This window comes from Athene noctua, chromosome 31 (genome assembly GCF_965140245.1).
Source record: "Athene noctua chromosome 31, bAthNoc1.hap1.1, whole genome shotgun sequence".
Taxonomy (NCBI): Eukaryota; Metazoa; Chordata; class Aves; order Strigiformes; family Strigidae; genus Athene; species Athene noctua.
This window is the reverse complement of record NC_134067.1, coordinates 257,783-272,093: the sequence shown is the minus strand read 5'-3', so window position 1 is coordinate 272,093 and position 14,311 is coordinate 257,783. Positions and strand designations below refer to the sequence as shown.

General features: G+C 70.2%; 2 protein-coding genes across 4 annotated transcripts; one reads left to right on the top strand and one right to left on the bottom strand.

Annotated features, from left to right (window-relative positions):
* Positions 1-1,567: 1,567 nt before the first annotated feature.
* RRAS (RAS related) lies at positions 1,568-5,472 on the bottom strand. Of its 3 annotated transcripts, XM_074930059.1 has the most exons (6): positions 5,307-5,472; positions 4,866-4,953; positions 4,668-4,770; positions 3,949-4,057; positions 2,521-2,639; positions 2,222-2,431 (listed from the first exon to the last, which is right to left on the bottom strand). In XM_074930059.1, the coding sequence occupies exons 1-6, from the start codon at positions 5,430-5,432 to the stop codon at positions 2,344-2,346; spliced, it is 633 nt and encodes a 210-aa protein (XP_074786160.1). In that variant the 5' UTR covers positions 5,433-5,472; the 3' UTR covers positions 2,222-2,343. The 3 variants fall into 3 exon arrangements, with proteins under 3 accessions (XP_074786159.1, XP_074786160.1, XP_074786162.1); XM_074930058.1 differs by lacking the exon at positions 3,949-4,057 and having other exon boundaries at positions 1,568-2,431; positions 5,307-5,471; XM_074930061.1 differs by lacking the exons at positions 2,222-2,431; positions 2,521-2,639 and adding an exon at positions 3,047-3,146.
* SCAF1 (SR-related CTD associated factor 1) lies at positions 4,617-14,281 on the top strand. The gene is made up of 12 exons (XM_074929973.1): positions 4,617-4,720; positions 5,724-5,783; positions 6,578-6,724; positions 6,818-6,872; positions 7,366-7,430; positions 7,599-7,705; positions 8,163-8,293; positions 8,570-11,687; positions 11,787-11,869; positions 12,200-12,499; positions 13,627-13,755; positions 13,876-14,281. The coding sequence occupies exons 3-12, from the start codon at positions 6,593-6,595 to the stop codon at positions 14,121-14,123; spliced, it is 4,368 nt and encodes a 1,455-aa protein (XP_074786074.1). The 5' UTR covers positions 4,617-4,720; positions 5,724-5,783; positions 6,578-6,592; the 3' UTR covers positions 14,124-14,281.
* The last annotated feature ends 30 nt before the right edge of the window (positions 14,282-14,311 follow it).

Below are 14,311 nucleotides of genomic sequence, written 5' to 3'. Positions count from 1 at the left end.
GGGGGGACCCAAAATTCTGGGTCATCGCCCCCCCCCCCCCCCCCCCCACCTGGGTCCCCTCCACCCGGGGCAAGGAACAGGGTTGGGGGGGGGGGGGCCAGAACTGGGTCCCCTTTTTGTGCCCCCCCCCCCCCCCACATTGGGACCAGCCTGTCTCCTCCTCCCGGGGGGGGCAAGGGGGGGTCCTGTAAATAAGTGTTTTTTGGGGGGGGGTGTCAAAAAAAAATGGGGGGGGGGGGGAAAACCCCTGATGTTAAGGGGTGGGGAGGGGGCCCCAAAAAGGACCATCAGCCCCCCGCCCCCCCCCACCCCCCCACGAGCTATTTATTGCCAAGTTGCCCCCCCTCCCCCATCTCGATGGATTTGGGGGGGGGGGGGTAAGGGGGCCCCCGTCCCCCCCGGGGTTTGGGGGGCCGGGGGGGTTGTACATAGTGTATAGGGTCAAAGTCTCTATGTATCATATTGTATCGCCGGATTTGCCCCCCCCCCCCCACCGGGGCCGGATTTGCCCCCCCCGGGTCAGATCCTCCCCCCCCGGGCACATTTGCCCACCCGCCGGGCAGATTTGGCCCCCCCCTCGGGGTAGTTTTACCCCCCCACCCCGCCATGGGGCAATTTGCCACCCCACCCCCCTTCGAATTTACCGCCCCCCCCTGCCCCCCCGGGGGCAGATTTACCCCCCCCCGGCGGCAGATTTCCCCCCCCAGGGGCTGGATTTACCCTCTCTGGGGTAATTTGCCCCCCCGCCCCCGGGGCAGATCCCCCCCACCCTGAAGTAATTTGCCCCCCCCCGGGGGCAGATCGCTACCCCTCCCCCTTCATTTTTTTTCTTTTTTTTTTTTTTAATTATTATTATAATTATTATTATATATATTGGGGGGGCCCCCCCCCGCCCCCCCCCAAACTCCTTCCCCCCTTCCCACACCCCCCCCACGCCGATACTCCCCCCCCCGCCCCCCCATCGAATCGCCCAATCCGGCCCCGAGGTGGGGCCCCCTGGGTGGGGGGGTTTTGGGGGGCGGGGGGGGGGGTTTGGGGGGGCCCCCCCGTGCCCCCCCCCCTTTTCTACGGTGTATCGTGTCGGGCCGTGTCGTGGGTGTTGCCGAGACCTTTTTATCGTTCCCGAGTCTCCTCGTTTTTGGGGGGGGGGGAATGGGGGGGGTTGCACACAACTCGGGGGGGTGTTGGATGACTTTAGGGGTGTTGAGGGACTGGGGGGGCAAATCGGGGGGTCACACGACATGGGGGTGTCCCATAAGGGGTCTTGCAGGTTGGGGGGGGGGGGTCAGATGATTTGGGGGGGTCTCAAGGTGAGGGGGGGTGTCACACAACTTGGGGGACCTCGCACGAGTTTGGGGGGGGGGGGTGGTGTCTTGCACGAGGGGGGTCCTGACAGGCCGGGGGGGGGTCTCACACCATCACACCATTTTGGGGTCTCCTCACAAGTGCCGCCCCCTCCCCCCCCCCCCCATCTCCACGTGTCCCCTCGCACACGCGTGTGACCTGCGGCGTTAAGGCACTTTAATGTGGCCCCCCCCTCCCCGCGGGGGGGGGGGGGTATTTACAGCAGCTGGGGGGGCACAGGGGCACCCCAAAACTTGTGACACTGACTGGGGGGGGGATGTGTGCGTGTGTCCCCCTCCGAGGGGGGGGAATGTGTCTGTGTGAAGCTGGGGGGGGCCCCCATGGGTCCTTCTGGGGACAAAACTGAGGGGGACCCCAAAAAAAAAAGGGGGGGGAGCAGAACCCCAAATTGTGGAGCTGGGGGGGCTCTTGGACCCCAGAGTGGGAGGGGATGGAGGGGAGTGAAGAAGGGGGGGTCCTGGGCCCCCCATGATGGGAGGGACCCAAATGGGGGGGGAAGGGGGGGTGTTGGGTCCCCAAATTGGGGGTTTCAGGGGTCCCGTGGAGGAGGGTCCCCCCCCAAATATGCGGGGGGGGGGGTAGGAAAGAACTGGGGCTCTGGGGACCCCAAATTGGGGGGGGGAGGGTGGAGGCCGCTCCTAAAGGGCGGAACCGCAAAATAGGAGCCGGGGGGGGGGGATTCAAAAACGTGGGTACCCAAAAAATGGGATCGGGGGGGTGTCTGTGGGTCAAGGGGCTCCCCAAAACAAGATCGGGGGGGTCTGCAAGAAGGGGGGGGGTCTAGAAAAAAGGGGCCCCAAAATGGAGGGTCTGTGGGGTAGTGTCAAGTGCCCCCCCCCAAAAAAAAAATCAGGACTGGGGGGGTGTCAGGACTTGGGTCTGGGGGTGGGGTGGCCCCCAAATTTGGGGTGAAGGTTCCTTAGACACGTGTACAGGTGTGTCCCCCCTCCACAGCCCCCCAAAACGCCCCGGGGGGGGTCAGAAAAGGGCACAGGGGCAGCGGGGGGGGTCCTTGCTGGGGGGCGGCGGGGGCAGCGGCGGGGGCATCTCCTGCTCCCGGAAGCGCCTGTGGGGAGCAAAGAGGAAGAGGAGGGGGTTGAGCTGGAGCCGGGGGGCTCCCCGGGGGTTTGGGGGTCCCCACGAGCCCCCCCACACCTGACGGCCCGCACGAGCTCGTGGAAGGCCTCGTCCACGTTGAGGCGGGTCTTGGCCGAGGCCTCCAGGTAGCGCAGGCGGTTCTGGCGGGCGAAGGCCTGAGCCTCCTCCCGCAGCACCTGGGGGGGCCACAGCGGGGCTGGGGGGGCGCGGGGGGGTGGGCCGACATCTCCCCCCCCCCCCCCCGGGCCCCCAGCCGCTGGGTGAGGGGCTGGGAGCCCTGTGGGGCCAGGTGGCGGCTCCAAGATGGCCGGCGAAAGGGTCACTGGTGTGGGGAGGGAGATCAAGATGGCCGCCGTGAGGTGGAGGGTGGGGGGCTGTGGTCTGAGTGGGGCCATTATGGCTTCCAGGACAACAGGGGTGGGACTTCCTGTTCCGGATGGGACCAAGATGGCCACCAGGGCCCACAGAGATGGGACTTCCTGTTGAGTGAATCCAAGATGGCTGCTGTGGGGCCTGGAGGCAGGACTTCCTGTGGATCCAAGATGGCTGCCCTGGCCTGAAGGGCGGGACTTCCTGTGGATCCAAGATGGCCACCCTGGCCTTTAGGGCGGGACTTCCTGTTCTGAGGGGATCCAAGATGGCCGCCCTGGCCTGAAGGGCGGGACTTCCTGTTCTGGGAAGCGCTGCAACAGCCCCGCCAGGAGCGGGATGTCCTGAATGGACCCAAACGGCCAGAGGGGGCGGGACTTCCTGTTCTGGGCCTAGAGGGGAGGGACTTCCTGCTTTGTGTGAAATTAGAGTAGCTGAAGGGGCGGGACTTCCTGTTTGGGGTAGAATTACAGCAGTCAGAAGGGGCGGGACTTCCTGTTCTGTATTGAACTATTGGCCAGAGAAGGCGGGACTTCCTGTTTCAGGTCAAAATTGGAGTGGCTAAAAGAGGCGGGACTTCCTGTTCTGGGACAGAGGGGGCGGGACTTCCTGTTCTGTATGAAAGTAGTGGCTAGAGAGGGTGGGGCTTCCTGTTTCAATTTAAAATTAGTGGCTAAAAGGGGCGGGACTTCCTGTTCTGTGGGCACTGGGGGCGGGACTTCCTGTTCTTTTTCTAGTGGGGGCGGGACTTCCTGTCTTGAGTGAAACCGAGACTATCGGTAGGGTCGGGACTTCCTGTTCTGGGCCCAGAGGGGGCGGGACTTCCAGTTTCAGGTAAAAAATAGTGACTAAAAGGAGGCGGGACTTCCTGTTCTGTGGGTACTGGGGGCGGGACTTCCTGTTCTGGGCCCGAAGGAGGCGGGGCTTCCTGTTCTGTATAGAACTAGTGGCAAGAGGGCGGGACTTCCTGTTTCAGGTTAAAATTGGAGTGGCTAAAAGGGGCGGGACTTCCTGTTCTGGGCCCAGAGGGGGCGGGACTTCCTGTTCCGCCTATTCCAAAGCAGTTTTGGGGGGATTTCAGGGGTCAGGGGGTCCCGGGGGGCGCCCCGGGGGTACCTGGCGCTGGGGGAGGAGGTCGCCCTTGTTGCCCACCATCACGGCGGGGACGTCGTCCCGGTCCTTCACCCGCAGGATCTGCCCGTGCAGCCGCCGCAGCGCCCCGAAACTGGGGGGGCAGGATGGGGGGGCCGGGGGGGGGAAAGGAGGGGCGGGGGCAGGTTTGGGGGTGTCGGGGGGGGGGTTTGGGGGTGTCGGGGGGGGTTGGGGTGCTCGGGGCCGTGCGAAGGGTTCGGCAGCAGGTTTGGGGGGGCTGGGGGGCCGTGAGGGGGGGGCAGGGATTTGGGGTGCTCAGGGCTGGGGGGGCGGGGGGAGTGTTGGGGTGCAGAGGGGCCGTGTGAGGGGCTTGGGGGGGCAGTTGGGGGTACCGGGGGGGTTTTGGGGTGCTTAGGGCTGGTGGAGGGGGTCGGGTCAGGTTTTGGGGTGCTGGGGGGGGGGGTCAGGGTGTTTTGGGGGGGTCTGTGCTGGATCCGGGTGCAGTTTTGGGGTGCGCAGGAGGGTTTTGGGGTGCTTGGGGTCACGTGCGGGTTGGGGGGGGACATTTTGGGGTGCACATGGAGGGTATTTTGGGGGGGGATGTTTTGGGGTCCCCACGCTGGCCCCGTGTCAGGTTTTGGGGCACAAGGGGCGAGTTTTGGCGTTTGGGAGCCCCCTGGGGGGGTGGGGGGTGCCCGAGGATGTTTTGGGGTGCAGGGGGGGGGGGGCGTCCCCCCCGTTACCTGCCGCGGTCGTTAATGGCGAAGACGAGGAGGAAGCCGTCCCCCCCCCGCAGGTGCTGCTCCCGCGTCGCCCCAAACTCCTCCTGCCCCGCCGTGTCCAGGACTGACCCGGGGGGGAGGTTTTTTTTTTTTGGGGGGGGGGGGTGTCCCCCAATTGAGGGGGGCCCCCCCTCAGCCCCCCCAGCCCCCCAAACTCACTGTCGAGGCGCGCGGGGACCCCGTCGACGGTGCAGAGTCGGGTGTAGGAATCCTCGATGGTGGGGGGGGAGTCGGGGACGAAGTAGGACTGGGGGGGGCGAGGGGGGGGTCAGGAATTGGGGGGGGGTGGAACCCCCAAAAATGGAGGAGAGGGCACATCCCCCCCACCCCCCCCCGGAGTCTGTGTGTTGGGACCCCCAGAAGCTGGGGGGGGATGAGGAGGGTGAGTAGTGACCCCCCCCCTTGAACTGGGGGGGTGGGAATTGGGGTCCTGAACCCCCAGACGGGGGCGGCGCAGGTGCCCGGGGTCGGAGGTGTCACGGTTTGGGGAGGGGGGGTCCCGTTTTGGGGGGGTCCCAGTTTAGAGGGGGGGCGTGTCCAGCTTTTCGGGGGGGTTTCGCGGTTTGGGGGGGTGTCCCGGTTTCGGGGTCCCCCCCGTACCTGGACGAAGCGGACGCTCAGCGCGCTCTTCCCGACGCCGCCGCTGCCCAGCACGACCAGGCGGAGGCGCTCGGGGGGGGGCGCGGCCCCCCCGGGCCCCCCGCGCCGCTCCCGGCCCCGCTCCATGCCCGGCCGCGGCCGCGGGGGGGCGGGGCCACCCGCTAATGTATGCGCGGACACGCCCCCTCCGCGCGCGCCGCGCTGCCTTACAAGGCGGCCCGGGCCGAGAGGGGGCGTGGCCGGGCCGGGGCGCGGCCGCGGTTGCGAGTGGGGGCGTGGTTACTCTTGGGGGGCGTGGTTACGAAAGGAGCGGGCCGTGTCGCCCCGCCCCTCCCGCCGCGCGTCGCCTGGCAACGCGTGGCGCGGGGGCCGCCGGGAGCTGTAGTGCGAGCCCCCCCCGCCCTCCCTCCCCGGCAGGGGGCGGAGCTCCCGGCGTGCCCCGCGCGGCCCCGCCCCCGCGGCGCAGCGGAGCAGCGGGTAAGATGGCGGCGGGGGCGGCCGGGCCCGGGCCGCGGCGCTAGGGCGGGGGCGGAGGTAGCGGGGCCGGGGGCGGCGGGGGGGCGGCGGGGGGAGTGGGGCGGGACCGCGGCGTGCGGGGCGCGGGGACGGGACGGGGGGCGCTGGGGGGATGCGGGGCGCGATCGGGGCGTTTCGGGGGGGTCGAGGAGGAGATTCGGGGCGGGAAAGGGGGGGCGGGAGGTGCGAGGAGAGGATTTGGGGCGGGAACGCGGGAATTTGGGTGGAAACGGGAGTTTGGGGCGGGAATGGGGGGATTGGGTACCCGGGGGGGGGGTTGGGGAGCGATCGGGGGGGGTTGGGGTCCGGCGAAGGGGCTTGGGGGGTTTTGGAGTGGGATGGAGGGAATTTGGGGGGAAATAGGGAGGATTTGGGGCGAAAGAGAGAACTAAGCTGTGATGGAGAGGTGATAGAGGGGAGGGGGGTGAGTTGAGGTAAAAAAAAGAAAGAAATAGGAAAAAAGGGACCGAGAGTGGGAAATGGGGGAGTTGGGAGGGATAAGGGGGGGGGAGTGGGGTGAGAGATGGAGAATTGGGGGAAAAAGGGTGAAATTGGCGTAAAAATGAGGAGGAAATGAGTGAGGAGGGTGGATTTGGGGTGGCAAAGGGGGAAAGGGGTTTTGGGGAAAAAGAAGGTGATTAGGTTAAAGAAAAAATTGGGCAGTAAAGGGGAATTGCGTGGGGGAAGGGGAATTGGGGCAGAAAAGGGGGGTCGGGGGGCGGAGGGGGGTCCCAGTTCCCCCCGTGTCCCCCCAGGCCGTCGCCGTCCCCATGGAGGAGGAGGAGAAGCCCCGGCCCCCGGGGGGGCGGGAGGAGCCGGCGGGGCCCGGCGAGGAGGGGGGGCGTCCCAGCGGGGCCCCCCCCGAGCCCGAGGGTCCCCTGCGCCCCGGGCAGGTCCTCGTGGTGAGCGGCGGGGGGTGCGGGGGGGTGCGGGGGGTGGGGGCGGCGCCCCCCCTGACGGGCTGTCCGGGGGGGCTCCCCCCGCTCCCCCCGCAGAAGGCTCTGCAGCGCGCGGTGAGCGGCGGCTTCGCGGGCTGGGCCGGGGGCGAAGGTAGGGACAGCGCGGGGGGGCCATGGCCCGGGGGTCCCTGTCCCCGTGTCCCCTCGCATCCCGGGGGGGTGGGGGGTGTCTATCCTTGTCCCCCAAGTCCCTCCCTGCGTCCCCGTGTCCGTCCCTCGGTGTGACCCCACGTCCCTGCGTCCCACGTCCCCCCATCCCTGTCCATCTGTCCCTCCCTGTGTCCCTGTCCCGGTGTGTCTCGGTGTGACTCTGCTGTCCCCGTGTCCCCCCGTCCGTGTCCCCACATCCCCCCCTGTGTCCTCATGTCCCTCCCCACGTTCCCTGTCCCCACGTCACTCGGCGTGTCCTCGCCTCGTTTCTGTCCCCGCATCCCCTCAGCGTCCCGCCCGTGTTCCCTGTGTCCCCGCATCCCTCACCACGTCCCCTCCGTGTCCCCGTGTCCCTCCCTGTGTCCCTGTCTTATCCCCGTCCCCACGTCATCCCCCGTGTCCCCCCGTGCCACCCTCACCCTGTCCCCCCCCAGACGCCGTGAGGAAGAGGATGACGCGGCCGCGGTGGTGCTGGGGGCCCCGCGCCGAGGGCGCCCCGGTGAGTGCACCAGTGCCCCCCAGTGCCCCCCAGCAAGGGAGGGGGCACCCCCCGCCCTGGGGGTCCCAGTGCCTGCTGGGAGCTGGCAGAGCCCTGGGGGGGTGCTGCTACCCCCGAGGGCCCCCCCGCGCCCCCCGTGACCTGTTTTCGGGGGTTTTCTCCCCAAAGCAGGGCTGGGAGGCGCCGCCGGGGCTGGCGGGGGCCCTGGACCAGCTGCAGCAGAGCTGCGTGGCCTCGCTGCGGGCGCAGCTTCTCCTGGGCGCCGCCGGGGGGGGGTGAGCCGGGGGGGCACTGGGACTGGGGCGGGGGGTGTGGGGGTCCCCTCGATTGGGGAGGGGGGAAAGGGGGTGCCGGGGGAGTGAGAGGGGGCAGGGGGATGTTTGGGGAGGGGGCAGGGGGGTGCCTGGGGCCCTGTTTTATGGGGGGTGGGGGGGTGGGTTGGTGCATGGGGCCCATGTGGGGGGGGGCGGGGTGTCTGAGCCCCTTTGGGGGGTTTCCTGGGGGGGCGGAGGGTCAAGGGGTCCCCTTGGGGGGGGCGGGGGAGCGTGGGGGGTCCCTTTGGCGGGAGGGTGTCAGTTAACACTTGGGTCCTCTGCTTGGGGACGAGGAGGGGACAAGGGGACCCGCGGGCGGCAGAGGAGGGGTGCTGGGTGTTGGATGGGGCGGGGGGGGTGCCCAGATGTCGGGGTGCCCCCCCCTTGACCCCCCCCCCCCCACCCCTGCCCCCCCCAGCAGCGGGGAGGGGGAGGGGGAGGAGGAGGAGGTGGAGCTGGTGGCCGAGGTGCGTCTGGGGGACGTCGGGGACCTGGCGACCGCCTCGGGGCTGCTGCGGCGTGAGAGGCCCTGGAGGGCCCCCAAAGGAGGTGGGGGGGCGCGGGGGGGGGACAGGGTGTGGGGGGGGTTTGAGGGGTCACCGGGGAGGGGGATGGGGGGAATGGGGGGGCAGGGGCAGGTTCTTGGGGGTGTGGGGGGACAGTTGGGGGGTGGGGGTGGGGAATGGTGACGGCGGGGGGACACACACATGGCGTGTTGGGGGTTGGGGGGTGAGGGTGGGTGTTCGGGGGGACACGGGGCATGGGGGGTCCCTGGGGTTTTGGGGGGGGGAGTGCAGGGTGCTGACCCCCCCTCCCCTCCCCCAGGCCACCTGCCCGGCTCCTCGGCGCGGCGCTGGCGAGCGCCCGGGGGTCCCCCAGCCCCCCCGGGCCCCCCAGCCGGGCCCCCCCGGGCCCCCCCGTTACCCCACCGAACCCGCCGAGCCCCCCCCCCAACGCCGGGCCGGCCCCGGCGCCCCCGGGGCCTCGGGCGGCTGCTCCGGGGGGGCAACAACCCCCCCCCCAGCAGCAGCAGCAGCAGCAGCGTCCTCAGGGCCCCCCCGCCCCCCGCGAGGAGCCGGCCCGGACGCAGCCCCCCCCCGGCAGCGCCTTGGAAAAAGCCGATTCCTCCTCTTCCTCCTCGTCCTCGTCGTCTTCCTCCTCCTCCCGCTCTTCCTCCTCGTCGGCCTCGTCCTCCTCTTCCTCCTCCTCCTCCTCCTCGCAGCCCGGGCCCCCCCCCCGCCGCCACCGCCTCCTGCCGCTCCCCCGCCCTGGATATTTATGACCCTTTTCACCCCACGGACGAGGACAACCCGGGGGGGGATTTCGGCTACGGAACCTCCCCCGCGGGCAAGGAGGCCGAAGGCCGCCAGGACCAGAAGTACGACCCTTCGATCCCACCGGCTCCAACCCCAGCTCCTCCCGCAGCAGCCCAGCCCGGAGGAGGAAGAGGAGGAGGAGGAAGAGGAGGAGGAAGAAGAGGAAGAGGAGGAAGAGGAGGAAGAGGAAGAGCCGCCCGCCCGCCCCGACGTCTCCCACAGCATCAGCCGCATCTCGGAGACCTTGGCCGGCATCTACGACGACAACAGCCTGAGCCAGGACTTCGAGAAGGACCCCGAGCCGGCCCCCCCAACCCCCCCGGCGCCGACTCCACGCTGCCCGAGGAGGAGGAGGAGGAGGAAGAGGAGGAGGAGGAAGATGACGCCCCCCCTCCCCCGGCCGAGGGGGCCCTCCCGGAGCCTCGTCGCCGCGTGTTCGTGGTGGATTTGGCCGCTAAAACCCGCCCGGAAAGCGAAACCCACCCCAAGCTGGAGGGCAAAGTCTCCCTGGAGGTCGTCGCCGCCGGGAACCCCAAAGCGCCGCCGCCCCCCCCCGCCGCCGCCCCCCCAGCCCCGCGGCGCCGCCAAACCCCCCCGGCACCGCCCGCGGCGCGACTGGGGGCTGCCGGGGGGGCGGCGACTCCGAGATCGAGGAGGGGGAGATCGTGCAGCCCGAGGAGGAGCGGTACAGCCCCCTGCGGCCCTTCCGCGGCGGCGGGCGGGGGCGGGCGCCCGAGGCGCGGCCCCCCCGCCTGCCCGAGGGCGACGATTTCCTCTCCCTTCAACGCCGACTCCGACGAGGAGGGGGATTTCGGCGCCGACGCCCAGCCGGACCCGCGCTGGAAGACGGGGGGGTCCGACCTGCGGCGGAAAATCCTGAGCCAGCGGCGCCTGCGCGCCCCCCCCTCGCCCCGCTCGCCCTCCGCCGCCTCCCGGAAAAAACCCAAACGCTCGCGGGAGCGCGGCGGGGGCGGCGCGGCGGCCTGGGGGGGGAAGAAGCCCCCCGACCCCCCGGCCAAGGCCAAGGAGCGGCGGCACCGTCGCGCCTCCCGCTCCCGCTCCCGGCGCCGCTCCTGGTCGCGGGGGCGCCGCTCCCGCTCGCGCGAGAAGCGCCGGAGCCGCCGGTCGGGCAGCGGCGAGCGCCCGCGCCGGCCCCGCCACAAGGAGAAACACCGCGGCGAGGGCAAGAAAAAGAAAAAACAGCGCTCGCGCTCGCGGGAGCGGCGCGGGGGCGGCGGAATTCCCGGGAGGCGCCGGCGGAGGCCAAGGCCGAGAAGGGGGCGGAGGCGGCGGCGCGGCGGCGCGAGCCCCCGGCCCGTGGTGCCGCCGTCCGTGCAGGAGCTGAACGACGCCGACCTCTTCGCCATCAAACGCACCATCACCGTGAGCCGCCGCGCCGGGACGCCCGAGGCCGCCCGGCGGGAGGTGCTGTACGACTCCGAGGGCCTCAGCTTCGAGGGCTTCTCCGACCGGGAGGCGGCCGAGACGGCGCGAGGAGGAGGAGGAGGAGGAGCAGGAGGAGGAGGAGGAGGGAAGGGAGAGCCGCGAGCGGAGGGCAAGAAGGAGAAGGAGCGGAAGCGCAGCCGGGCCGAGGAGCGGCCCCAAGGGCGGGAAAAATACAAAAAAAAATTTAAGGAGCCCCCCCGGGCGCCCGTCGGAGGCGGCGAAGGGCGAGAAGGCGCCGCGCGGCGAGAGGGAGAAACCGGCGCGGAAGAGCAGGAGCGGGGGACACAAGGAGGGCGAGCCCCCCCCCGGGAAGGCCCCCCCGGGCAGGAAGGTGAAGCTCCAGTCCAAGGTGGCCGTTCTGATCCGCGAGGGCGTCAGCTCCACCACGGCCGGCGGGAAGGAGGGCGCCGGCCCCGGCATCGGGGTCAAGTTCAGCCGCGACGCCGAGAGCCGCGCGCCCTTCCTGAAGGCCGAAGAGAAGGCGGCGGCCGAGGGGAAAACGGGGGGAAAAACCGACCCCCCCAAAGAAACGGGGGGGAAAACCAAGAAGGTGAAAACCCCCAAGGTCAAGGCCGGTTGAAGAAGCCCAAAGGCGCCGGCGGGAAGGTCAAGGCCGGCGGCGAGGCGAGGAAGAAGAGGAAGGCCAAGCCCAAGGGCTCGCTGAAGAAGTCCAAGGCGGACAGTTGTAGCCAAGGGGCCGGCAGCCCCCCGCTCCGCTTGCCCCCCAAAGCGGAAGCCACCTGGTCGGGCTCGGAGGAAGTCGGCGGGCAGCCCCAAGCCCCCCAGCCCCCCTGCCGCGCCCCCCAGCGCCGGGAAGGCGCCGGCCGGGGGGGGCCCGGGGCCGCCGGCGCCCGAGCGGGAGCTGACCCCCGACTCCCAGACGGTCGACAGCAGCTGCAAGACCCCCGACGTCTCCTTCCTGCCCGAGGAGGGGCCGGCGGCCGCCGGGGGGGGCGGGGGCGGCGGCACCGGGGGGCCCCCCCCCGCCACAACGGCCACCACCACCACGGGGACGGGGGCCCCGGGCGGCGCCGACCCCCCTCGCGCCGACCCCGAAGCCGACAGCCGCTCCGAGGCCAAGGAGGAGCCGGGGGGGCCCCGAGCTTTGGGGCCCCCCCCGGCGCCGGTGGCTTGGAACCTGCAGGGCGGCGTGGACTGTGCCACCAGCGGCGTGCTGGCACGTAGGTGGCCCTTTCTGGGGGCGTTTTCGGGGGGGTGGGGGGGTGCAGGGGCTGTCGGGTGTCCCCCCCCGGCCCTGCTCACACGGGGGGGTCCCGCAGTGACGGCGTTGCTGTTCAAGATGGAAGAAGCCAACCTGGCCAGCAGGGCCAAGGCGCAGGAGCTGATCCAGGCCACCAACCAGGTGGGGACGCGGCGGGGGGGCGGCACCGGGGGGTGGAAATGCCCCCCCCCCCCCACCCCAGGAGGGGACGGTCACACCCCCCACAAGGGGTAGAAGCTCCTCCAGGAGGGGATGGAGACACGGGGGGGGGCACACCCCGCCCGGGAGGGGACAGACCCCCCCAAAGGGACAGAAACCCCGGGGGGGGCACCCACCCCCCCCTCTCCGTGGGGGGACACCCCAGTGTCTGTCCCATCCTCGTGGGGGGTGCAGACCCCCGCGGGTGCCCCCCACCCCAAATGACTCCCCCTCTCTCTGTGTGTGTGTCGTGTCCCCCCCCCCCTTTTGCAGATCCTGAGCCACACCAAGGCGCCGCCCCCCCTGGGCACCCCCCAGCCCCCCACTCCCGCCGCCCACCCCCCGGCCCCCCACGCGCCCCCCCCGTACCTGCTGCACGGGGCCCTGCCCCTGGTGGGGTGTCCCTCGGCGCCCGCCACCCCCACGGGGCTGCCGGGGCTGGGGGGGCCGGCGGGGGGGGTGGGGGTGGCGCTTGGGGGGGTCCCCGCCCCACTTTACGGCGCCTCGTCCAGCGCCGAGGGCGGCAAAAGGGACGGCAGCGTCAGCTCCGAGGGACGAGGGGACACCGACAAGGTGGGGGGGACACGGGGGGACATGGGGCATCCCGGGGGGGGCAGGGGGACCTGGAGGGGGGCGTCGGGGTGGGGGGACGTGAGGTGTCTCCTGGGGTTGGGGGGGACACGAGGGGCTGTTTGGGGACAAGGGGAAATGGGGGGACACGGGGTGGGGGGGGGGACAGGCAGCGCCCATGGTGACAGGGTCAAGGTCCCGTGGTGGGGACACCGGGGATGGGGCTGTCCCGGGGTGGGGGTGACATTGGAGGGGATGGGGGCGTCCCCATCAGTGACACGGCTATCGCGGGGGGGTGACGTTGTCAACTGTGACAGTGACAGGCCGTGTCAGCGATGGCCGCGGCAGTGACAGGGTCACCCTGTTGAGGGTGACGGGGTCAGTGGTGGTGACGCCCTGTGTCGGGGTTGGCTGTGGTGGTGACGGGGACACCCTGTGGTGGTTGTGGTGGCCGTGAGGGTGACAGGGCCACACGCTGCTGATGGTGACGGTGACACCCCATGTCGGTGATGGCCGTGATGGTGACAGGGTCACCCATTGATGGTGACAGGGCCAGTGGTGGTGACCCCCTGTGTCAGCGATGACAGTGACAGTGACCCCCCCATGGCGGTTGTGGTGGCCATGACAGCAGCAGAGCCACCCCATTGACATTGTCGGTGACACCCCATGTTGACAATGGCCGTGACAGTGACCCCACGTGTCAGGGTTGGCCGTGACAGCGACACCGATCCCCCATGGCGGTTGTGGTGGCCGTGATGGTGACAGGGTCCCACTGTTGACGGTGACAGTGACACCTCACGTTGACAATGACCCTGACAGTGACAGGTCACCCCGTTGATGATGACAGTGACCCTGACAGTGACAGGGTCCCCCTGTTGGCAGTGACAGTGACACCTCACGTTGACAATGACCCTGACAGTGACAGGGCCACCCCGTTGACGGTGGCAGTGACACCTCACGTTGACAACAACCTTGGCATTGACACCCCACGTCAGGGTTGGCCCTGACGGTGACACTGACGCCCCGGGGAGGTGACGGCGGCCATGACGGTGCGGGGATCACCGCCGGGGGGCGGGGCCGTGCCCCCTGACCCCGCGGTGCCCCCGCGGTGACCCTGCCCCTGCCCGCAGTACCTGAAGAAGCTGCACACGCAGGAGCGGGCGGTGGAGGAGGTGAAGCTCGCCATCAAACCCTTCTACCAGAAGAAGGAGATCACCAAGGACGAGTACAAGGACATCCTGCGCAAGGCCGTGCACAAGGTACCGCGGGGCAAGGGGGAGCCCCGGGGCCCCCCCCCGAGCCCCCCCCTCACCCCGTTTTGTGTCATCCCCCCCCCTGCACCCCCTACCCCCCCCCCCCCCCCCGAAAAAAAAAAAAAGATCTGCCACAGCCGCAGCGGGGAGATCAACCCGGTCAAGGTCAACAACCTGGTGCGCGCCTACGTCCAGCGCTACAAGTACTTCCGGAAGCGGGGCCGGCGGGGGGGGCCGGGGGGGGGCGGCGGAGGCGCCGACGAGGCCTTGACGGGCCCGGGGGGGCCCCCCAAAGACTTGGGGGGGCCCCTGGACAAAGGCCCCCTGCCCATGCCCCCGCTCTGAGCTCCCCCCCCCCTCGCGTGTCCCTGTAAATACAACATGGGGGGGGGGGGAGGGGGGGGGTTAGAAGTGGGGGGCCCCCCCCTCCCCCCTTCTTTAAATCTCTCTCTCTCCCCCCCCCACCTCCCCGGGGAAAAAAAAAAAAAAAAAAAAAAGTTGGTTTTACTTATTTAGCATGGTCTTTTTGGAGCCCCCCCGCCCCCCCCCGGACCCCCCGGTG